We start from the raw sequence: 26,031 nt of genomic DNA, 5'->3' as shown, positions 1-26,031 counted from the left end.
TGTTTGGCGGGTCCGGGCTGGGGATTCGAACCCGCCACCTTAGGTGTACGTGGCTGGCGCCTTAGCCGGTTGAGCTATAGGCGCCTAGCCTCATCTGTATTTTTAAAATACATTTTACAAATAAATAGAAATTATTATAGAAGGTATAGTAAAAACATGGTATTATAATCTTATGGGACCACCATCATATATCCAGTCCATCATTGACCAAAACATCATTAATGCTACAAACAACTCTAATACTTAACATGTTTTCCAGATAACATATAAAGTATTACTCAATTTATTTCATCTAGGTCTCAATATTAACATATAACAGGACCTTGATTCATTAAGATCAAATAAAATGTTTTCTCTTTGTTCCCCCAAATTTGTCTTAAATATATATAATTTCCTGCCTTTATCCTTTTACTTATAGAAAGTAGATTTAAAGTTACTTTCATAAAAATTTAGATTCTCAAAATGGACTTAAATTTATTTAAAGAGGCACTAATTATACAAATATTTTTTAAAGCCATACATTCAAATCATATAACTAACCTCCAGGATTTTATATATTGCTTAGCTCAGAAGATACAGAAATTAACAAAACCTACCTCATATAGTATAGGAAATACAATGTAGATTTAAATTATATATAATATTTAAGAGATCAGGTGATTAGGAGCCATCATCCATCAGTAAGCATTTTTATACATACAACTCCAATTTTCAAAGAACATTACATTTTAAAATATTTAGTGACTTTTTTCTTTAAAGTCAAACAGTCATAAGCTGTTAATCATCTGTAGCAATTAAAAGACAATTATTTGTAAACCATATAGGAAATGCCGCCCTCTACAGTATATTTTAAGAGAACAAAGAATTTTTTATATAAATGTAACTCTGAAATTTTAAGATTAATCTAAACATTGTTAGTGGTTAACAACACTCAGTGATTAACACCAGTATGGGGGAAAAGGTATTCTAGGAAGATGACCGGAATTTGATTTCTTCCCTCTACTGTTTCCCTTTATGCTCATATACAATATCCTTCTACATCAGTGGTTCTCAAGCTTCCTAATGCCGTGGCCTTTTAATACAGTTCCTGTGGGTCGTGACCTACAGGTTGAGAACCGCTATTCTACGTGAAAGTAAGTATCATGTGTACACACACACACACACACACACACACACGAGGACTAACAGGTTTGCGAACTCTTCTTAGAAAAAGAAGAGTACGTATCTCATTGCTGACTACCACTAAGGTCACCTTTGAAGTGCTCCCATTGGGAAGCTGTGCACTGATGCCAGAGACTAGTCCACCCTTCAAAGCAATTTTGGAACGCTTTCTGGAATGACCAGAGTTGTTTTCCTATGAAAGTCTAACAATTAAGTTCATTAACTTGTCACCGTGTGCTTACATGGGCAGTACTGTACAAACAACTCAGTGAAATTTCATTATCTTGGCATATCAGATATGTCTCACACTGGTTTACATGTGGTGATATATCGCTGAGTAGCCTTCACTACTGTTGTGTTTTTGTGTGCCATACAATGACAATAGCTCTGATGATCATTCCAGGAAAAAAGTCCCAAAATTCCTTTGACGGGGGCACTGGCCTGGGTGCACAGCTTTCCCAGGGGAGTACCATGAAGGTGATCATCGTGATACTCAGCAATGAGGATGTAGCATTTTTCTAGGATGAGTTTGTGAACTTAATTGTTAGGTTGCACATATATAAACTCACAAATGCTCTGAGGATAAATAATTCATATGACTAGGAAGAATGTGTCCATCAGGAGACTGGAACATAGACTTGCACTTTAAGAGGAGATAAGTGTAAAAGGAATTTTCTTTGTCTCACAAAATGAGAATCTGGAGGGAGCAAAGCCAAGGAGGGCCTCAGTCCCAGTTCCACTCTCCCTTTCAAACCTGCGTTCCAGTTCTCAGGAGTTAACTCTGCTGTCCTCTCATTTTCTTTTTCTTGGATTACTTGGTATGTAAGTGGTCAGCAAAAACAGGTACAAGCTCTACTTCAATATTTGACTTTAATTCCACGCTATTTAAACTTCCTGAGAGCACTGCAAATGTTCCATTCCTAGAAACATTCATTGCTATGGGGAATTAAGTCGGAAACAAAAATTCAAGAATAATTTAGAATATGAGGAAGAAAATAGAAAGACTACCATTTCCTAGGTGTGGAGCAGGGAACTGAGAATATTAAAGAAGTAGAGATGTAAATTTTAGTGACCAGCTAACTCAGAAAAGGAGGAACAGGAACTATCAACTAGTTTAGGAGGTGCAGGGCCAATCTCAGGACCGGATAGCACACCAACTTTCCATCATTTAGTTCCAACAAATTTTCATTGAGGAAACTGTCCTATTCCATGAACTTCCTCATGCTGTTTACTCACAATGTGTAGAACATTCCTCTCCATCCTTCTATGACCAAACACTTCCATCCCTCAAATCCCAAACCAACTCTCCTGGCCAACATGCAGCTTTCAATGACCCCTGGTGAACAGTCATCTCTTTCTTCTTCAAACTATTTAGTATTATACTGAATGTACATTCTTTGTAAGGTACATACCACTGTCTACTATGTATTTTAAATGCTTTGTTTTGTTTTTTAAAGAGACACTTGCTATTGCCCCAGCTGATCTCAACTCTTGGCCTCAAGTAATCCTCCAACCTCAGCCTCCCAAAGTGCTAGGATTACAGGCTTGAGTCCTCACACCTGGCCTATTTTATGATATTGATGGACATCTTAGCTCCCCTGATAGGGAACACGTTCCCCAAATGTTATACACACATCCAATTTGCCTTTCCAGTTGCTCTTCATGTTGACAAGGTGCTTTGCACAGAATAGCTTTTGAGGAGGTTTTCATTTAAAATATCTGTTGAATGAATCAATTAATAGCTGAACTCATCCACCAGTTAACAAGTACTTGAGAGCCCTTAAAATACGATAGGAGCTGAGAATTGAAAGTCAAATAAGGCAGAGGCTCCTCTTGGTAGGAGATTACATGGGTTAAATGACTTAAACATAGGTCAGTTTCCCTGGCTTTTTATTTCCACTCTCCTTATTTCTCTTTGAGCAACTTGTTTCAAATGCAGTTGTTTTGGGGGTTTTTTGGTAGTTGTTTTTTTTTTTTTTGAGACAGAGTCTCAGGCTGTTGCCTGGATAGAGTACTGTCATATCATAGCTCACAGCAACCTCCAATTCTTGGGCTTACGCGATTCTTTTGCCTCAGTCTCCCAAACAGCTGGGATTACAGGCACCCGCCACAACATCTGGCTATTTTTGTTGTTGCTGTTGTTGCAGTTGTCATTGTTGTTTTAGCTGGCCTGGGCTGGATTTGAATCCATCAGACTGGGTGTATGTGGCCGGCACCCTACCCAATGAGCCACAGATGCCACCCTCAAATGCAGTTTTTAAAAACCCTGGCAGCTAGGCGGCACCTGTGGCTCAGTGGGTAGGGTGCCGGCCCCATATACTGAGGGTGGTGGGTTCAAACACAGCCCTGGCCAAACCTCAACAAAAAAATAGCCAGGCATTGTGGTGGGCACCTGTAGTCCCAGCTACTCAGGAGGTTGAGGCAAGAGAATCCCTTAAGCCCAGGAGTTGGAGGTTGCTGTGAGCTGTGACACCACAGCACTCTACTGAGGGGGATAAAATAAGACTCTGTCTCTACAAAAAAAAAAAAAAAACTGGTAATTCTGTAGCCCTCTCTTGCCCTTTAGAACAACTGTATCTCCAGGATTCAGCTCAGCCCTCAGCACCTTGACAGGGCAGGTACTCAATAAATGCTTGTTGAACAAATCTCAAAATAGTTTCATGTAACGTAATTAAAGAGCAAAAAGTTTTTAAATGTCCAGAACTGGAAAGTCATAGAAATTAAATATAGATAAATGTCAACACTGGAAAATCATGGGCAGGACCTGTGGCTCAGTGAGTAGGACACCAGCCCCATATACCAAGGGTGGAGAGTTGGAACCCAGCCCTAGCCAAAGTGCAAAAAAAAATAGCCAGTTGTTGTAGAGGGCACCTGTGGTCCCAGGTACTCAAGAGGTTGGGGCAAGAGAATCACCTAAGCCCAGGAGCTGGAGGTTGCTGTGAGCTGTGATGTTACAGCACTCTACCAAGGGCAACAAAGTCAGACTCTGGCTCTTAAAAAAAAAACACTGGAAAATTGTAGTGATTTCATCTTCTAGTTTTTAAGTTTTGCAGTATTTCCTGAAGGAGCTAAGGAAATTTTGCCCCAAAATATGACTCCTTGGTATAAAGATTTTGAGTTAATTGCCATTCATAATCAGGAAGCACTGCATGAGGCCTTTCCTCTACCTACCTAAAGTCTGCAGGGACTGCTGACTGATGTCCTCATCATATGCTAATAGACCTGGCTCCAAGGTCCTTTGAAGCACAATACCTGTCTCTAGGGTTAATTTACAAATCAATCTGTTCCCCTCCAGCCACACCTCCAATCTGGCAATCTTTTTACTGCACCTATACTTTCCACATTCTCCCCCCTCCCTTCCAAAAGTCATCTATAAAGGTCTCTGATCATCACTGGGACTTTCTGTAATCATTCTAATGATTCCCCCCATGCTCATGGTATTTGGAAATAAACCTTTCTCTTATTAATCTACTATAATTGTGAGTTGATCTTTCTGCCAACCAACCAAAGGGAAAAGGGGAAGGTTTCGCTGTGATTCCTACACTCCTCTACAATTCAATTTTTTAAAAGCATTCGCTAAAACTGCCTCTGGAATAAACACAAATTTAAACATTAAAAGAGAAATTTACCTTTAAGGTTTATTCAGAACTCAGAGGTCACACAATACACTTGCCCTGACTCAGTATGTTAAACATCCATTTTTTTTAAAAGAGAAGACAACCCCGTGGGTGGTGCTCTAGCTCTTCTTTTGTTCTCACTGATCTTCTTATTTTATCTATGGAAGAGGTTAGTAAAGCAATAATTTCTGAAAAATTGATTATCAAGCCCAGTTAATGGCTGATAAGTAAGGGCTATTAATTATCTAAAGTAAAACCAGCTTTTAATTCAGGACGAGAACTAGACTGCTGAAGCCTGCCAGGTAGCTACTATTCTTCAGACTTGAAATGATACAGAAAAAATGGGTGTCCGCTAGCCTTAAAAACAAAACAGAAGGCTCGGCGCCTATAGCTCAACCGGCTAAGGCGCCAGCCATGTACACCTAAGGTGGTGGGTTCAAATCCCCAGCCCGGACCCGCCAAACAACAATGACGGCTGCAACCAAAAAATAGCTGTGCTCTGTGGCGGGCGCCTGTGGTCCCAGCTACTTGGGAGGCTGAGGCAAGAGACTCGCTTGAGCCCAGGAGTTGGAGGTTGCTGTGAGCTGTAATGCTACGGCACTCTACCCAGGGGGACAGCTTGAGGCTCTGTCTCAAAAAAAAAACAAAAAACAAAAAAAAACAAAACAGAACTGACTTTGTGTGTTTTCTTTTTTTTTTTTTTTTTTTTTGAGACAGTCTCACTATGTCACCCTTGGTAGAGTGCCATGGCTTCAGAGTTCACAGAAACCTTAAAAACTCTTGAGCTTAAGCGATTCTCTTACCTCAGCCTCCCAAGTAGCTGGGACTACAGGCACCTGCCACAACACCTGGCTACTTTTTGTTGCATTTGTCATTGTTGTTTTAGCTGGCCCAGGTGGGGGTTCAAACCTGCCAGCCTCATACCTGCTGCTGCCATAACCACTGTACTACGGGCGCCAAGCCTGATTTTGTGTGTTTTCATTAGCCAAAACATTTTTAGATGACAATTGACTAAATAGGCATTATGTTTTCCACAAAATGATAGATAAATTTAAATCTGAAACACAGGAGTGAAATGGTTAAGAGCCCAAACATTAAAAAAAAAAAAAAAGTCACCTTTTTTTTTTTGAGACAGGGCCTCATGCTATCCCCCTGGGTAGAGTGCTGCGGCATCACAATTCACAGCAACCTCCAACTCCAGGGCTCAAGCAAGTCTCCTGACTCAGCCTCCCAAGTAGCTGGAACCACAGGCGCCCACCACAACACCTAGCTATTTTTTGTTGCAGCCGTCATTGTTGTTTTGGTGGGCCCAGGCTGGATTTGAACCCGCCACCTTAGGTATATGTGGCTGGCACCCTAGCTACTTGAGCCACAGGCGCCGAGCCAAGTCACCCTTTTTAAAGGAAAATCACGCCATGTACAGAAACAGGGACGGCAGTATCGTGAATTCTAAGTATTCATCAGCCAGGGAGCAATGGCTGCTTGTAGCCAACCTGGTTTCAGCTGTACCCTACCCATTTTCCCACAACCCACTCTAGACTACTTTAAAAATCCAGGCTTCATATAATCTCATTTATAACTAGTTCAGTACAAATGAGGGCACAGACTTTGAGTTACACAGACCTGGAGTGAAATCCAGGTCACTATCTTTGTGATCCTAGGCTACTGACTTAACTTCTTCAAGCCTGTCCTCTACCTGAAATCGCAGTCCCTGCTTCATAGGATTAAAACATGAGTGAAAGGAGATCAGGCATCTGAAGAACTGAGCCTAGCACTGGCACACAGAGAGTAGCCAATACAACCATACGGTACCTGCGGTTATTATTACCATACTAGTATTGTTATTATTTTTTTTTTTTTGAGAGAGAGAGTCTCATTTTGTTGCCCTCAGTAGTATGCCCTGGTGTCAAAGCTCACAGTACCTTCAGACTCTTGGGCTCACGAGATTCTCATGACTCAGCCTCCTGAGTAACTGGGATTACAGGAGCCTGCCACAATGCCCAGCTATTTTTAAGAGATGGGGGTCTCACTTTTTTTTTTTTTGGCCGGGGCTGGGTTTGAATCCGCCACCTCCAGCATATGGGGCCGGCGTTCTACCCTTTTGAGCCACAGGTGCTGCCCTGGGGTCTCACTCTTGCTCAGGCTAGTCTTGAACCTGTGAGCTTAGGCCATCCACCTGCCTTGGCCTCCCAGAGTGCTTGGATTACAGGCGTGAGCCACTGTGCCTGGCCTTAGCATTATTAAGACAGAATATTTCTGACATTTCCAGCAAAGCTCCAAAAGACAAAATACATATCAAATATTCCCATATTATATAAAGAGATGGCTCAGTGCCTATAGCTCAAGTGGCTAAGGCACCAGCCACATACACCAGAGTTGGCGGGTTCAAATCCAGCCTGGGCCTGCTGAACAATGACAACTACAATCAAAAATACAGCTAGGCGTTGTGGCAGGCACCTGTAGCCCCAGCTACTTGGGAGGCTGAGGCAAAAGAATTGCTTAAGCCCAGGAGTTAGAGGTTGCTGTGAGCTGTGATGCCATGGAACTCTACCCAGGGTGACAACTTGAGGCTTGGTCTCAAAAAAATAAAAAGAGATGCTATCTTTTATGCTGAGCTTGTAGACAAAGTAACTAAATATGATTTGTAGTTCATTAGCTCAGTATTTACCTCCAAGAGCTTAAGAGTAAAGAGGTCCAGAAAAATCCCTTTGGATAACACTGGTGGAGTATTATGGAATTTCCTACCACCCTCCCCGGGTCAGGGAGGAGGTGCATTTCTGTCACCTTAAACAGAGAGGAACAAGGTTTTAAGAGAGGCTCTGAAGAGAATATAACCTGCTTGCCCTGGAAATGCTAATTCATAGTGTAGAAAGACTGGTGTCTGACCGGTCATCAAGATGCAAGAAAGAACAAGCAGCTTGGGATGACCACGTGGAGGCTGTGTCCCTCCCTCCTCCTTCCTTCCCTGAGACAGACCTCAACAGGAGAAGAGGTTTCCTCTTTTAATCAAGTTCAAAGAGAACATTTGAAGTAATAAAATCAAACTCGTCCCATAACTAGAATAGGTGGGAGAATTTTTATGTAGCCTAAAGTGATAGAAAAAGTTATAGAGCATATATTTTAGGAAGCATATATATTATATGACATATGCACAATATATATTCTATCCAAGAAGGGGGAAAAAAGATCCTACAGAATGAGCTCAAAGCGGGAAGTAGAAGCAAAAATTCCTTCCAGCCCACCGTGTTCAGCCCTACCAATGGAAGCAGAGTGAGGATTACCTTGCACAGATTAATAAGATGGAGATGTTAGTACATGTTAGTACAAACACTCAGCAAAGTGTATGCTGCTCCTCTGTTGTCATCCCTTTTACTGTTATTTTCAATTGACTAATAGCACCTTTACCTCCTCCTCAAAAGAATGCAACAAGGAACAGGCAATAAAAGTGGTTAAAGAACAGAGACAAGAGGAAAAAATGGGAGAGTCAAGCATCCTGAGATCACTGACGCAGAGAGAGAGCAACTCCTGCTCAAAGGTCTCCTGTTAAGCGCCGTAAGAGTACTTAAGGGGGCAAAGCAGGATTTCCTGCCCGTCAGGAGTCTGGTGTAAACATAACAGCCAGAGATAAGAGATAAACACAGTTCTCTGGAGGAGGAGACAGAAAGGGAGAAGCAATACAAAACTGAAAAGGGCCAAAGGCCCAGTAAAGAACCCTCGGAAAGGCTACTGGGAAGTTGGATAAAGCAAACCATGGCTCTATGAAAACTCAGATCTCAGTCAATCCGTTATAATGAAATAACGGAAGATTTCTGAAGCATTCCCACAATAGTTTGGGATGGTCATTCCATTTAAGATCATTCTTTCTTTGGGGGAAAAGAGTTACCACTACATCCAACTATGGAAGCACATATAATAAAAAATATGAACACTATGACAGCATCTTGAATTATATATTTTATATATATATATATATATATATATATATATAGGCATAAATTCATTCTTGGAAAAACATTAAATGCCAAACCAGAGCTACCTCCACTTAAATTATGTCCAAACAAACAAGCCTCTTCAGTAGCAATAATGACATCCCTGTGCCATCTACCTGTACAGGTTACCATCCTCATCCAGGGCTTGTCAGCCCCATAGCTTCTGGCATGAATTCTAGACAACCCAGACCTGTTCAGCACTAACTAACCGCAGTCCCGATTAATCACAGAACCCACAGTACATGGTTTATAGAAGCTTCACATTCACTTTTTGCCGAGAGGCTTCCAGTTATTCAGGTTTTCTGTTGCTGTCATAACACAGCTGATTAAGACTATTCTTGTCAGAGTGATTACGAATAAAAGTTAAGTCTCAAATTCTGACCTACTAAAACTTTTTGGGTAAATGATTACAATGTAAGCCAAAGCAATCAAATTTATTTTTGGTTACGCAATCATAGAACTGATTACTTTTTGAATAAGAATCCAGAGAACCAGACTACTTCCCAGAATAAGAAGTAGCAAGTAGTAATTTCTATGTGTGAGAGAGTCTGAGAGTGAGACTGAAAGAGAGTGTGTGTCAGTGTGTGAGTAAACACACGCATGGGGGCTCTGCCACAGTTTTTTCCAGCTGAGCCATGACGTAAAAAAAATAATCACATCTTTTTACGTCTAAGAATGCCTAGATAACCTAGCAGGACTTTAAAAAAAGGAATTGAACTGTGACGCAGGACCTCAAGCTCAACAAGAAGTCATTTATAGAAGATTGATTTTCCAAGGTAATTTTAGCAATTCAAGAACTATCTTAGATGGAAGGCAAGAAGAAAAAAAAAGGAAAAAAAAAGCAGTCTATAAGTTAAAGAAGATGGATTTCTCAATGACAGTAGCTCTTTTATCCTATAATCAACAATCCTTCAAAATCAAATGCAGTTAGTCTAAAACACTATATGAATAAAGAGGTATCTTTCATTTAACTGTAACTCATTTTTACAAATATTGTCTACTTTAAAAGACTCTACTTCAAACATGACTTTTGCCCCCCACAATAAGGCCATAGGTTACACAGAAAGCCAAGTACAAGTGCTGAGGTGGGAAGAGTGTGTCTCTCCTTTAAGCTAGTGAATTCACCCAGAGGAGGCAAGAGCTTCCTTTCTCATTATTCTGAAGTCTAAAAAGTAAGCTACCAGAAATACTTTTGTAACTAAAGGCAAAGGAATGATGAGACTACTGGGGGGAGAATATACAAAATGACCATAAAGTAATAGAAGTGACTTTTAAATAAATGTGCTAGAAATAATACATATAAATGGATATTGCCTTCTTCAAAGTCATTAACTTGGAAGTAACATCCTACTGTTATGGGCACTCTGAAATTTGTTTCAGTGCCTGGAATTTTCCACATCCTTAAAGTTAACAAGTATTTGTCTTTTCAGGCTGAATTTAGTAATAATCAAAAGTCCTCAGAGTAGTTGTGCTTTTCATTGGAAAACTCATCCTAACATCCCAAATCTAGGTTATGTGTCTTCTCCTAAATGATCCCTGTATTTCCCCCAGTAAAGCACTTTTCTCTCTGTTTGGAATTGCTTACTTATTTATCATCTGTCTCTCTGACAAAACTATAAACTTTGTCAGAGCCAGGAACTTACCTGTCTCCTTTATTATTAAACCCACAGTCCTACCATAAAGCCTACAAAATTATAGGCATCCAAGAAATCCTGAATGATGCAATTTACTATAATGTAAAAAGGTCTAAAATACTGGGCATATTTTTTCTATCTACCCTCCCTACTCCACTCAGCAAAGAGGGCCTATTACCATAAAAGGGTTTGGATTAGATGGTTTATTTACATATAGAAAAAATGAGGCATAGTTAGATTTGCATACAGAAAAAATGAGAGTTAATTTGTAGATTATAAAAAAGCAAAAATCATGACATTTTCACAAACTAAAAACTTACTTTTGCATTCCCAAATTTGCAAACACAATGGTATCTTACCCAGTTGCAGTATCTTTATAGTTTCTCTGTAGGCCTTCTTCACCAGTTTGAAATGGCGATAAAGCGGGTAGCACAAAACTCTTCTTCCAAAAGATACCATGATCTCATGAACGTTAGTCCACGTCTGTGAAGTGTCATTTTAATAAGAAGTCATTTCCATAAAACATGTTATACAACCAAAAGCACACAATGAAATAAAAAACTTGTTTCAATTAAAAAATTAAAAACTATAAATTTGGGGCAGCACCTGTGGCTCAAAAGAGTAGGGCACCGGCCCCATATGCCAGAGGTGGCGGATTCAAACCCAGCCCCAGCCAAAAAAAAACAAAAACAAAAACAACTATAAATTTGAATCATCATAAAGTCAAGTAGGATAAATATAAAACCGTGAAATGATTTTTTTTTTTGAGACAGAGCCTCAAGCTATCCCCCTGGGTAGACTGCCATGGCATCACAGCTCACAGCAACCTCCAACTCCTGGGCTCAAGCCTCAAGCGAGTCTCCTGCCTCAGCCTCCCAAGTAGCTGGGACTACAGGCGCCCGCCACAATACCTGGCTATTTTTTGGTTGCAGCCATCATTGTTGTTTGGCGAGCCCGGGCTGGGGATTCGAACCCGCCATCTTAGGTGTATGTGTCTGGCGCCTTAGCCGCTTGAGCCACAGGTGCCGACCCAAAAAGATTTTTTTATACCTTTGAAAAATCTTTAATTGAAGTCTTTTTAATTTTTCATACAATATCAACATATCACAAATGCTCCTTTAAAACTACATCTATAGTAGAGAAGTTTTAAAAAGTCTTAAGAATTACAAATAAGAATCTAAAACATATGACATTAACAAAATACAGGTGTACATAAAAGACATTTTTAAATAAGTTATGCTTCATATTTTAGTCTCTTAGGATCATTCAAGACGGCATAGATCAAGGATGGAGAAGTCTTTAAGGTTCAGTCTCCCCCCTCCTTTAAAAAAAATTTTCCCCCTTTGGGCACGAGTAATATAAGATTATTTACCTGACTAATTTGCTTTTGTTTGTCAAAAAGAAAACACTGCAGTACTAACTTTTAGAAAAAAAACTGTTAACACTGCAGTACTGACTGCTAGAAAAAAAGCTGTTTTATCTTCAATGGTATCAAATTGATACATTAGCAATTTGAAATACTGAAAACACTAGCAATGAAAATGTTCTACAAAATTGTTTTTTAATTAGTTTTTGGTAAGCAAGGCACAAAATGTAAACCATATGTAAACTTAAAATATAAAATTAAAACCAAGGGAGGAAGATAATCTCCGTGTATATTAAGCCTTAACACTGTAAGACAGGGGTCCTCAAACTTTTAAAACAGGGGACCAGTTCACTGTCCCTCAGACTGTTGGAGGGCCAGACTGCAGGATGAGTTGGCTGCTAAGCAGGACAGGCAGAGGCAGCAAAACACCCAGCGAGCTGGATAAATGTCCTAGGCTGGCTGCATGGGGCCAATGGGCCGTAGTTTGAGGACACCTGCTGTAAAGATCTGATTAAGAATAGTGACTATTATGGGCAGCCCCTGTGGCTCAAAGGAGCAGGGCTCCGGCCCCATATACCAGAGGTGATGGGATCAAACCCAGCTCCAGCCAAAAAAAAAAAAAAAAGGAATACTGACTATTTGACAAAGAATTGCTTACATTTAGAAGGAATTTTTAACTTTTAAAATGTTCTAGCAAAAAAACTGAATACTTATGAAAGCTTAATGTAGTTATTAACATGTCTGGCAATTCTAAATTATCTCAAAAACAAAAATTTCAAAATAAAGTCATAAGTAGAGGAATTTTCATGTAGACTGTAATAATTATACTATGAAATTATCTAGTCACCAACTACTTTCAATTTATTAATAAATGCAATTATTACAAAAACCAATTCCTCTATTATACACTGATCGTGGCAATATGAGGAACTCAAATGAAGCCTGGAGAGTGGCCCTTCTCCATCTTTAATATGCATACCGATCACCGGAAGACCCTGTTAGATTTCGATTCTGATTCAGTGGTCTGGGATGAGACTCAAATCCTGTCTTCCTAACAAGCTCCCAGCTAAGGCTACTGGTCAAGCTATTAGTCTGTGGACTATTCTTGTAAGTAATCTTCGATAAATGTTTCAGTTCCCCTATTTACATATGACCTATTATTTGAACAAAGTGATGCCATGAAACCACCTGGATTTTACAACTTAAAAAATACTAATCGTCTTAACTGATGATACAATTATCAAATGCTTAAATTGATAATTTTTAAAAAGCTTTGACCTGGCTCAGCGCCTGTGGCTCAAGTGGCTAAGGCGCCAGCCAAATACACCTAAGGTGGTGGGTTCGAATCTAGCCCGGCCCGCCAAACAACAATGATGGCTGCAATCAAAAAACAGCCGGGCGTTGTGGTGGGTGCCTGTGGTCCCAGCTACTTGGGAGGCTGAGGCAGGAGACTCACTTGAGCCCAGGAGTTGGAGGTTGCTGTGAGCTTTGATGCCACAGCACTCTACCCAGGGGGACAGCTTGAGGCTCTGTCTCCAAAAACAAACAAACAAACAAAAAAGCTTTGACTTTTAATTACCATTTTGATGTACAACAGTTTTTTTCAAAACTAATTGAAGATAATACCCTTTGATATTTTTTGTGAGATCTACACAACTAGTTATTTTCTAGAAAATGGATATAAACACAATTATTACTATACTAAGAGTTATCAAATTTAACCACGCCAATTGTAGGACCCAGGGTAAGTTATTTAAGCTATATGTTGTTTCCTCAACTGTAAAACTATTAATCCTTACTTCTCCCACTTACTGAGAAGAATAGGCAAAGTAATACAGATTAAACATGTAGCACAGACTCTGCCAGGCAACTGTCACCTAGGTTTGCTTCCCATCTTTGAGTTCTGAGCCCCAATACACGCCAACTTTCAACAACACCTCCAACTCTATCCCTCATTCTCCCCTAGCAAACCATGTCCCCATTCTTTCTCTGAAGTGTGTTTCCCTCCTCCAACTTCCAAAATAACTGGCGCTGGCCAGGTGTGGTGGCTCACTCCTGTAATCTTAGCACTCTGGGAGGCCGAGGCCGGTGAATTGCTTGAGCTCATGAGTTTGAGACCAGCCTGAGCAAAACCAAGACCCTGGGCTCAGTGCCCATAGCACAGTGGTTATGGCATCAGCCACTTATACAGAGGGTGGCAGTTCGAACCCAGCCCGGGCCAGCTAAACAACAGTGAAAACTATGGGTGGTGCCTATGGTTCAGTGGGAAGGGCGCCGGCCCCATATACCAAGGGTGGCAGGTTTGAACCCAGCCTCAACCAAACTGCAACAAAAAAATAGCTAGGTGTTGTGGCAGGCACCTGTAGTCTCAGCTACTCAGGAGGCTGAGGCAAGAGAATTGCCTACGCCCAAGAGCTGGAGGTTGCTGTGAGCTGTGACATCACAGCACTCTACCAATAGAAGTAGTGAGACTCTATCTCTTTAAAAAAAAAAAAAATGACAACTGCAACAGCAACAACAACAAAATAGCTGGGTGTTGTGGCGGGCACCTGTAGTCGTAGCTACTTGGGAAACTGAGGCAAGAGAATCCCTTCAGCCCAAGAGTTTGAAGTTGCTGTGATGCCACAGTACTCTACCAAGGGCGAAGTAGTGAGACTCTGTCTCAAAAAGAAAAGGGAGACCCCAACTCTACTAAAAGTAGAAAAACTGAGGCAAGAGGATTGCTTGGGCCCAAGACTTGGAGGTTGCTATGAGCTATGACACCACGGCACCCTACTCAGGGCGACAGCTTGAGACTCTGTCTCAAAAAAACAAAAACAAAAACAAAATAGCTGTTTTCATTATCATAACTTAGCAAACATGGACAATAAAAGTTTCCACTTTTAAAAATGTAAGGAACTGCATGAACTACCCAAAATGAAGTAAGACAACAGAAAAACAACTCTGAACAAACACTAAACAACTGCAATGGGAAATCATACCTCAAACCAGCACAGTGTTGAACTCAGTTTTCTGATATTCCATGAAGATTCAACCTTTGTTTGTTTTGGAGAAAAGAATACCATCACACAGAGATAAAAGATTTAAGAACAGACCAAATCCATACATACATTTATTTATTCAGCCAGTACTGAGTAGTACTGAACTAGTTAAGAAGTGTTCGTAACTACAGAGAAATGATTGTTTACTAATGTAGAGACTCTCCAAGGGAACTTTCTGTTTACTTTCCTGGGGATTTTATAAAATACAACTTTTCACTGATAAGAGTACCAGAACACAAGAACAAATAAGCAAGGACTTTGAAACAAAAAAGTGAATCAAACTGACGTTTGCTCAATTTCTGTCCTTCTCAATTAAGTTACTTGTCTCCCAAACATTTTATTAATATAAGTGACCTTGATTCAAACTGGCCAATGAGAAGGTACCTATGGGTTGGAACTTTTTGACTGTCAATAAAAAGGGAAAGACCAAGCCAGTCGGGGAGCGCAGCCACTTGGAATTCTTCTATGCCGTAAGCTCCCAGCCAGTAAATAAAGCCCTTCCTCTTATAAAAAAAATATATAAATGCCCTATCAAAGAAATCAAAGATACCGTGTAAGTGATGTCTGTGGCACTTAAAAAGCTGCTAGAGAATATGACCTTTTAAAGAAGGCCTTGAAGTTGCAAGACTTCATGATTTCAAATAAAAGAAAACAAGAATAAAAAATGGTAAATTTTATCAAGTACATATAACTAAACACCCTTGCTCATCTTTTCAAGATTTAATAATATGAAGCATTTTTTTTTTTGTCAAAGAAAACATTTTTTCCAAGTATAGGGTCTTTAAAAAATAAGTGGAAACAGAAAATATTTCGGATATAGTGTACCCTTGACACAGTCTATAATATTCATCTTACAGATGCAGATTCAAACCGCCAGAATCACCTTGGAAATTTTCAGAGTCACGAGAACAAAAATATTGGCACATACCAAATTCTAACTCCAATAGTATGTTAAGAAAAGTAGATTAAACAGAATATCCAGTATGGCCCAATGTAAATACACATATACATACACACATGCACAAAATGAAAGGAGCTCGGGAAGAGATACATCAACTCATAACGGTGGTTGTTTTTGATGGCTAAAATTACAGGAAATTTGCAGTTATTTTCTTCATGTGTATGTTTTCCTTTATAATATGATTTATTTATGTAATTCAAAAAAAGAAAGCAAATATTTCAGGTCAAAAATAACCCTTTGAGTGAGGACAATTATAAACAGCTGCAGGGCCACACTAACTAGAAAAACATTTTTTGGTTTTCCAATCTTTTTAATATACAATCAGGGATATAGGTAAGAAAGAAGGTTAGCTCACTTACAAAATCAAATATGGTTTAAGAAAAGATATGGTTAAGTCCATATTATTTTTTAAAGGGTCATTTAAGATATAATTTACTTTACAAAAGGATTTACTTTTATGATTCCTTTAAATACCAAAAAAAGATACAATCCAGGTTTTTAAAAATCTAATTTACATACAGTTTTTCAGGACTATACCTACTATATAAATTGAGGGATGATTACAGGTAAATACTAAAATTCCCTTTTGTTGTAAAATGCTATATATACTTTGCATCTGCTGACTGATGGTTAAGAGAAGAATATATGGGTGTGGTACCCCTTTGCCAATGTCAAGTGTAAGTTATAGAACCTTCTCTCTTTAGCCAAAAGAGATGAGAGTTCAGGATAGCCTTCCACTCCCCTCTCAGCTTTACTTCCTTAAACTTCCCTGCAGAGATCAATGCCAAAAGAGAAGAGAAAAAGATCAAATAAGCATTAGCAGGCATGTTGGTACCCACCCACCCCAACACACACACCTCTGCCTGGGGCAACCCCTCAATAACTTCTCCCAACTCTGGAGAACAGAGTTGATGCTTTAATGCAGTTTACTTATCACAGTAATCTATGCTGACATGCAGAGACATACATGCACTTACGTTCCTCTCTCCTTCAGTGACACAAGTTTCATAGCAATACGCCAGAAGGATATCAATCAAACCGTAGTATGCCTGACTACAGGCTCTCTTGTCCAGTAGGTAAGATTTATTGACAAATTTCCGTAACTGATATTTCTCTTCTTCAGAAAAAGATACTAGAAGAAATGTGTTTAAAATTATTCAGTTTTGTAAAACTCTCAAAGTGGAAGATTGGTCAAAATCTAAATTTTGATTACAGAAACTAAAAGTTATTTTTGCATAACTCTGGATATACAAATAACTTCTTAAGTAGACTTCACAGTTTTATTAAAGACTATGCATTGGCTCAAACCTTGGTAGGGCTAAATAAAGAAGAATTTTTTAAACAATATCTATTCCTTATTTCCAACCCCCATCACCTTTTTACTATACTTTTCTATATTTAAGGCATCTAACTGCCAAAGTTACTGACTTTAAAATTAAGATAATACATTTCAACAACAAAAAACAGATAATAGTTAAATTAAAGCACTCTAAAAATATTCATTATCCATTTTGAAAGTTCTATACCAAGAGAAAAAACTGTTCTTAGACATCAATCAATTTTAAGGGCATAGCATTTATTTTTTAATATTCTCTATCCATATAAATAAAATTTTACATATGGCCATGTCACATGTATTAGACTTGGGGAAGAGAATGCTTCTTTACAACACAGACCCTTTTTCTCATTCTTCTTTGGCTTGGCACCTTCTGTCCAGGTGAATCTTCATCAACAGTTTCCCCTGCAAAAAATCTACCATAGTTTTCTCTACACCCATGTAATCATATACAGACACACAAAAATATATACTAGGGAGTTTATAATTCCCACCTCATGCAAAGAATTATGTCATTTTTCCTATCTGGCCCCTTTCACTCAACAATACCTCTAGCAATTCCCTCCAAGTCAAATGCTATATAGCTAATTTTTGTAAAGGAGTATAATATTCCAAGGCATACGATGCTCTATCCAACCACTCCCCCTACTGATGGGCATTCATTTTGCTTCTAGTTTTCAACCACTGCAAACAATGCTACAATAAATACCCTTGTCATATGTCCTTGGATACTAGAGGCTTTATTTCCATAAAGTAAAATCTAAAGAACAGATTTACTGGGTCAAAAAAGTACATGCATTATAGAAAGATACTTTACTTAAAGGCCATAATAACTCTCCTTTCTAACAGTCATAGATAGAAGTCCCTCTTCCTACATATACCCCCACCTCCTAGCAAAAAACAAAATTATTTTCCAGTTGTTTCTAGTTTAATGAATATAAAATGACAATGGTAGGAAGAATTCTAAGATGATCCCCAATGAGTTATATTCACTGTGTAGTGATAGAACTTCTTTCTGACTTGCTTCTTTCCAGTAGAACATGGCAAAGGCGATGGGACAGTCACTTTCATGATCACACTCCATTATTAGCACACTGGAGCCAGGGATTCTACTTTTGAAGAAGAGGCCACAAGGTGAGGTGAGAGGGCCCATGAGAAGGCTATGTGGCAGGGACCTGTGGTGTCCTCTAGGATCTGAGAGTAGCCTCTAGCTTACAGCCACAAAGTGAAGACCTTAGTTCTACACCACAAGAAATGGAATTCTGCCAATAATCATGTAAGCTTAGGAGAGCTATAGATGTTACCAACATGTATAAAAAATAATAACAACTTTAAAAATTAACATCTTTAGCTACAGCCTTGTATAGGAGCTGGACCTAAACCAGGAAACTGTGAGATCATGAATACATGTTGTATGAAGAAAAAACAAAACCAGTGATATATCATTGCTGCTACACTTAGTATTTCTCTAATTGCTAGAATTGCTAGACCTTGAGCATTATTTCATAGGTTTGCAGACAATCCAGATTTGCTCTCCTGTGAATTACCCATAAGAGTTTTGCCCAATTTTTTCTATTGGATGGCTCATCTCCATTAGAAAAAAAGAACTTCTTTTTAGGGCAGCAACTGTGGCTCAGTGGGTAGGGCACTGGCTCCATATACTAAGGGTGGAAGGCTCAAACCTGGCCCTGGCCAGACTACAACAAAATAGCCGGGTGTTGTGGTGAACACTTGTAGTCCCAGCTACTTGGGAGGCTGACGCAAGAGAATAGCCTAAGCCCGGGAGTTGGAGGTTGCTGTGAGCTGTGACGCCATGGCACTTTGCCAATAGCAATAAAGTGAGACTCTGTCTCTACAAAAAAAAAAAAAAAGAACTTCTTTGTATATCATCTCTCAAATCTACCATATATTGACTTTGCTTGGTACCCTTTGTCATTGAAGCACTTATTTTTTATGTAGCCAAACAGGTCCATTTTTTTTCTAAGAGATTCTGGGTTTACAGCCTTAATTTTCTCATCCCTTGCGTTGTACACAAAGTCTCTTTAAGATTAAATTTACTATTCATTAAATGGAAGTGGATCCTTAGAAAGGTCTTCATCCTTGTCATCTTCACTGAGCAGGCTGAGGAAGTGGAGGGGTTGGGCCTGCCGTCTCAAGAGGTGAAAGAGGCAGAAGAAAACTCAAGTAGAGAAGTGAACACAGGCCACAGTTCAAACCTGTGCTGCCCAATGCATTTAATAATTTAATTAATAAGACAGATAAATGGGGTGTTAGCTGTCTCATGAAAGGACTCATCTGTAGATCCTTTAAACTAAATAAAAGCTCTCAGTTCACTTTAAGCAATTCAATTTAAGGAAACTGCAGGAAGGAACACACTGCAGTAAGAAAACATCCCTGGCAAAGTATTTTAAGATCCCTTGTATTTAGCAGGAAGGTCTGAGACAGTATTCCCTCAGGTACAGTTTTAGACATGTTCATTAATTTAACTAATAATAAAGTGCCAGGTGTTCACGATGCTATCTCACTAGAGAAAAGTCTTTATGTCCTGGTTGACTAATAAAGACCTTTGTTTCTACATAATTCTGAACCCAAAGTAAGCATGGCCAACACCATTCAGCAACCCATCAACTCTTCTGCATGTACACGCCTTCATTCTTGAGCAGTAGTTCCTGCGTATGTCTAGCGATTTCTGAACGCTGGCCCCAAGAATGTAGGTTCTGATGCGGCAACACCCACATGTAAGTGCTTCATACATTCTAAGCCATTTTCAATAACTGTATACATCTTACAAGCCTACTTGAATGTACTCTTCTGAATTCTTAGATGCTAGTTCCTGCAAGCCTTTTCCTAAAAACAGAGCTACCTTTTCCTGAGCACTTTTAAGTTCCATTTTGGCCTACTTAGTTCATTAATAATACACAAATGCATTTAAATTCTGAAATAACAACAAAATAGGAAATCACTAGAGAAACCAAAAGTCTGGGCTCCCTAAGGCCTTTTTTATTGAAGGTATAAATCATATTACCCAAAGGGAACTTGGGGAGGTTTGATCACAGTCGGGTCTAACCTAGCAGCCGTACTGGAAACAACCACAGATGTAGTGCCAACAATACTTGGATGATTGCCACCATAAGTAACATTTGTCAAGCATTTGTATGACTTAGTTACACTGCAGAGCAGCTTTGCTATATAGTTCACAACATTTCAGCTAATTATACTTCTAAAAATAATCTCTAGTCAAACAAAAGCCAGCTAAAAGTGCAATATATTTGGGAAAGAAACTGGTACCCTAGCCATCAAAGCAAATGGCCCAGGACCACCTCCCAACATCAAATATGTTTGAGGACCGCAAAGGGACTCCCATCAAAATAGAAAGATGTCAGTGAGGTAGTCACTTTTTCTCTGAAACATTTTTAAATTTTGTTACTTTTAAATCCTCTTTTCCTCTCTAAATCCCCCTCCCAAACATCCTACTCTTGTCTGGGTCAACAATTAAATCATCTGCGATCTGGCTCCTCTCAGAGTAACGCACATCTGTCTATTCCATCGTACACTTATTGGAAACAGATCAAGGGAACCAGAAGAAAATGTGCTGCGTTCAAACCTTCAGCCTAACTGGGTAGCCCCACAGTGCTACAACTTTCAAAGCCGACACTGACAGTTATCTCTACTAACACTGAAGGGCTGGCTGGTGCCAAACAGGATGTCCCTGCTAGGAAGTTCATTGACTATAAATGTTATGTGGTGTCATAACAAGCAATAACGTGCCAAGACTCTCGGGCTGAGATTAACCACCAAAAGACAACCTGGGAAATGCGGTACCACTATCCTCATGAAACCAGAGCTCAGGGGAAGCATCGCATTTAACACTTCCATTTACAAGCCTTTGGGGAGAAATCTCTGGGTCACTACAAAGCTGAAGAAAGTCTCACTATTTAACTCTGATGAAAATGACAAGAATCACCACAAAGGCAAAGACAGGGAACAAAGTTCACCACCTAAGATTTTTCTGGAATTCAAAACAATGCAGGTTGGCTCGGCGCCTGTGGCTCAAGCGGCTAAGGCGCCAGCCACATACACCTAAGGTGGCGGGTTCGAATCCCCAGCCCGGGCCCGCCAAACAACAATAACGGCTGCAACCAAAAAATGGCCAGGCGTTGTGGCGGGCGCCTGTAGTCCCAGCTGCTTGGGAGGCTGAGGCAGGAGACTCGCTTGAGCCCACGAGTTAGAGGTTGCTGTGAGCGTGATGCCATGGCACTCTATCCAGGGGGATAGCTTGAGGCTCCATCTCAAAAAAAAAAAAACAATGCAGGTTAATATTGGGGGTGTGGGGTGTTTGTTTGTTTGTTTGAGATGGTGTCCCAAGCTGTTGCCCTGGGTACAGTGCCATGGTATCACAGATCACAGCAACCTCAAACTCTTGGGCTTAAGCCTCCCAAGTAGCTGGGACTATAGGGGCCCGCCACGATGCCCGACTATTTTTGTTGTCGTTATTGTTGTTGCAGTTGTCATTGTTGTTTAAGCTGGCTCGGGCCAGGCTCAAACCCAGCAGCCTTGGTGTATGTGGCCGGTGCCCTACCTCCTGAGCTATGGGTGCCACTGACACAGGTTAATATTTTATGATGAAGGAAGAATCAAAGGTACACTGTGCACCAGCACTGTTCTAACTACCTGGCTATATCTGATGAGGGAGCACTAAAGAGACAACAGAGGAAGAAGGCCAGAGAGACAAAGAACAAAGAAGATAACAGGAAACCATACAGCAGCATTGGTGCCATGGGTAACAGAAAACGTAAAGCTTATTTCTTGGTTTACTTCTCTTCACCTATATTTTAGCCTGGTTTGACACATTTTAACTGTTCAGCCAGTTCTAAGTGTATTCTGAGTCAAATATCCAAGCCAGAAAGAAAACGAGAGAAAAATCTCCCTAACAAAGAACTTTTCTTTAAAGCTTCATAAATGTACAAAAATTGTAATTTCACAAAGAAGCCATTCAATTCCTGGCTCTCCTACCATCAACTTTACTCTACATTCGTAATGTCTACCATTTACAATATGCTGATAATATTTTTTGTTGTTTTTGAGACAGAGTCTCACTATGTCACCCTGAGTAGAGTACTGTGGTGTCACAGCTCATAGCAACCTCCAACTCTTGGGCTTAAGCAATTCTCTTGCCTCAGTCTCCCAAGTAGCTGGGACTACAGGCGCCCGCCACAACACCTAGCTGTTTTTTGGTTGTAGTTGTCATTGTTGTTTGACAGGCCAGGGCTGGGCTCAAACCTATCAGCTCCGGCCTATGTGGCTGGTACCCTAGCTGCTGAGCTATAGGCACCTAGCCAATATGCTAATAATTTTAAACACTTCATCTCTCTCAATCCTTACAACAACTCTGAGGTAGGTACAGGTGTCCACAGCAATCTTGAGTTGCACAGTCACAATGCTAGCGTATGGTAGAGCAAGGAGTCACAGCCTAGCCCCTTGTGTAGCTCATACCTATACTTAACCTAACTGGCATTTTACAAGAGGTACCTTCTGTTCAACACAGCTCAAGTTCTTCTACCTTAGACCACATGCCCTTGCTATTTTTAAAAGTGATTTTTAGAATGAATCACCATAATGGCTTGGCAGACTATGACTGCTCCTGACACACGAGCCTGGCTATAAGTCATGAGTCAGATGAAGGGTCAGGAGGAGAAGTAGTTAAAAGGATGCACCAGCTTAATCTCCTGTTAAAATTACACAGAGAGAACTAACTCAAAGCATTGCTGACACAGAAAACTGGACCAAGAACAAGTTATAATTTATCAAAGTAGAACAAGATAGAATTTAAATCAAAGGTAACACCTTTGATTCTTAGGGCAACTAGCTCACCCTGGTGGACAGAACACTCAACTTCCCAACCACCAATTTTCTCTCACACCACTTCATTAAAATACTGTGCTAAACTGGAGAAAGTGATTTGAACCAGTCAATGTCCTTGATGATTTAAGTTTGAGCAAACTTTCTGGGCAGACCTACATAGTATATGCATAGTATATATATCATAAACTATGTTAGCAATCCTATACCTGAAAATTTGTCTATATAATGTGGTAAGTCTCTGATAACTTCTTAAACTCAAGTCAAATATAAAACCCTGGATTTGCTGAAAACACTAAATGAATGTAACAAAACTCACTATAAGTTGCTGTTATGCAATAGAACCAATCCTTTACTTTCTAAAGGATTATAGCAGCAATTTTTTGATCTGGTAAAAATCACCTAAACTAACAAAACCTAACTGGAAAAATATTTATTTATCCTATAAATATTTATTGAGTTCCTTTATGAAATCACATAGACACCAAAAAAATGGTAGATAACAAGCCACTGCAGGCTGGGTGCCAATAGCACAGTGGTTATGGCACCCATCACATGCACTGAGGCTGGCGGGTTGGAACCCAGTCCAGGCCAGCTAAACAACAATGACAACTGTAACAAAAAAACAGCCAGGCATTGTGGCAGGTGCCTGTAGTACTACAGTTACCTGGGAGGCTGAGGCAAGAGAATCTCTTAAGCCCAAGAGTTTGAGGTTGCTGTGAGCTGTGATACCACAGCACTCTACCAAAGGCAACATAGTGAGATTCTATCCATAAAAAAAAAACAAGCCAATGCATTGCTATGCAGAGAAGAAAAGATTTGTGCTGCAATATCAACCTTGTAGACCTTTGACACTTAAGTGAGTGGTCAAAAGTAACTGTATTATTTGCAACAGCAGAAAACTACAAATAACCCAAATGCCCATCAACCATGACAAAAATATACAACAGGTTCAGCACCCATAGCAGAGCAGTTACAGCAGCAGCCATATGCACCAAAGCTGGTGGGTTCGAACCCAGCCCAGGCCAGCTATAAACAACATGACAACTACAACAACAACAACAAAAACGGCCGGGGGTTGTGGTGGGCACCTGTAGTCCCAGCTACTTGGGAGGCTGAGGCAAGAGAATCACTTAAGCTCAAGAGTTGGAGGTTCTGTGAGCTGTAATGCCACAGTACTCTACTGAGGGCGACATAGTGAGACTCTGTCTCAAAAAAAAAAGAAAATACACAACAGGATAGCAGGCAGTCATGAAAAGCTTCAGGGAGATGTGCAACTGACACTAGGGAATAATCTACAAACATACTGTACAAATGGAACCAGTGAGGTAAACACGCGGTATACATAAGTCTACATGTATAAATTTCTTAAAGCAAATACTGAGATGTGGGAATCGATATTTTAAAAACACCCTAAAATTGTTAACAGTGATTACTTTTAGAAAGAGGAACTTGGGGTGGGAAGAGTCTATATTCTATTTAATATTATTCAGAATGTACATATGTGTGTGTATTCCTTTCATCTAAACATTGAAATTTTAATATATAAATAAAAGCCAAATCAGTGACAGAAAACTTGGGCCTCCTGTTCCAATCTACCTGAAACGGTTCCAATTCTAATCTTCAGGTCTAATGTACCAACCCTGCATTTAGAGAAGGTGGTAGTAACATGCCCATGTAAGAAAGAACTCTGTGGGTAGCATTGGGCTTAATGCTAATCATGGCACAACCATCCCTTGGGGCTCATAAAACTCCTCAGCTCAACTTTCATTGGAAAAATTTGGCCCGTCTGCTATCCATGAGGCACAGATATGAGGACAACCATTCCTGCTTCCTCATAAAAGCACTTGTGAAAAAACTGGGCAGGACATATCAAATTCATTCAACAGAGAAAAGGGAATGAGAATTAGGTCTTTTCCCACCATTATTAATACTCAAATGTCCCCACTATAGAAGAAGTTTCATACCTCTCCAGCAGATTATTCAGAAATTATAAATGTCCTATGTGTCACCATCTCTACATTTATATACACATAGTAAGTAATTAATTTAATAAATTTAAAAGAACTCCAATGATCTTAAAGTAAAATATACTTCAAAAGAATTTTCCAACACAAATAAGTATAATTATTTTCCAGTCAGGGGTGAAGACCTAATTTCCCAAACTAGCAATCCAAAATCATTGGAATCATTTTCATATTATGAGGCAATTTTACAGTTATATGCTTAAGAAAAGGAAAGGCAGTAAACTTGGTACACCATGAGATTTTAAAAGGAAATAAACAGCCTAATTTTAAGTTTCTCACCTAACGCAGCATGATTTTCTTGCTCCTGACTCTTCTCCAAAACGGCCATCATTTTTGAATGTGTGTCAGTCCACCAAGGATTATACTTCAAAATCTGTTCAATAGCCTCATCTTCAAAAAAGTCAGCTCTGTGATAAAGAAACATCGAATAGGCTTGTTACGCAGGATTAGGCTGATTTTCATTTTTTTTAATTGTTTCTTAACTCATCATACATGTGCTAGAAACACAAGTTGTTAACTCAAAGTGCATTTTGAGGAAAAACTGAACACTGTATTTACTTTCTTCATGGTTACTAATCACCATAAAACAAAAGGAAGAATCTGATTTAAGGGGTATTTGACATTTCTGATCTCTTTAAATAGAAGGTACAGAGAAGACCAGTCTTTCCAGGAAGCCCCGTCCCATATTCAGTGGCGTGGAAGAAGCGAATCTGAACACCATACTGGACTGAAACCGAGCACTTGGTTTTCAAGTACCACGGATTTTGGTAAGATTGTAATAAAGGGAAAGAATTTTTCAACTCCATCAGTAAAGAAAAACAAACACAGTTTGATGAAAATATTTCAAATTGTATATAAAACCAGTACATTGTACCCCATGATTGCATTACTATACACAGCTATGATTGAATCAAAAACAAACAAAAAAAACACATGAGTAGGAAATTCAGGATACTGCATCTCCACAAAGAGGCTACACACACACACACACACACACACACACACACATTTTTTAGTATGTGTGTTTCTATTAAGATGCC

General features: G+C 39.6%; 1 protein-coding gene across 1 annotated transcript in view; it reads right to left on the bottom strand.

Moving 5' to 3' along the window:
* SHQ1 (SHQ1, H/ACA ribonucleoprotein assembly factor) overlaps nt 1-26,031 on the bottom strand; it is a 138,310-nt gene that overhangs the window by 84,368 nt on the left and 27,911 nt on the right. The window contains exons 6-9 of the mRNA XM_003785493.2: nt 25,271-25,398; nt 16,747-16,901; nt 14,749-14,802; nt 10,761-10,884 (exon numbers count right to left, since the gene is read on the bottom strand). Coding sequence (XP_003785541.1) covers nt 10,761-10,884; nt 14,749-14,802; nt 16,747-16,901; nt 25,271-25,398 — 461 coding nt within the window. The remainder of the gene's footprint in view (nt 1-10,760; nt 10,885-14,748; nt 14,803-16,746; nt 16,902-25,270; nt 25,399-26,031) is intronic.

This window comes from Otolemur garnettii, unplaced genomic scaffold (genome assembly GCF_000181295.1).
Source record: "Otolemur garnettii isolate 467f Iridium unplaced genomic scaffold, OtoGar3 scaffold00015, whole genome shotgun sequence".
Taxonomy (NCBI): domain Eukaryota; kingdom Metazoa; phylum Chordata; class Mammalia; order Primates; family Galagidae; genus Otolemur; species Otolemur garnettii.
The sequence above is the reverse complement of the archived record's forward strand: the minus strand, read 5'-3'. Positions and strand labels throughout refer to the sequence as shown.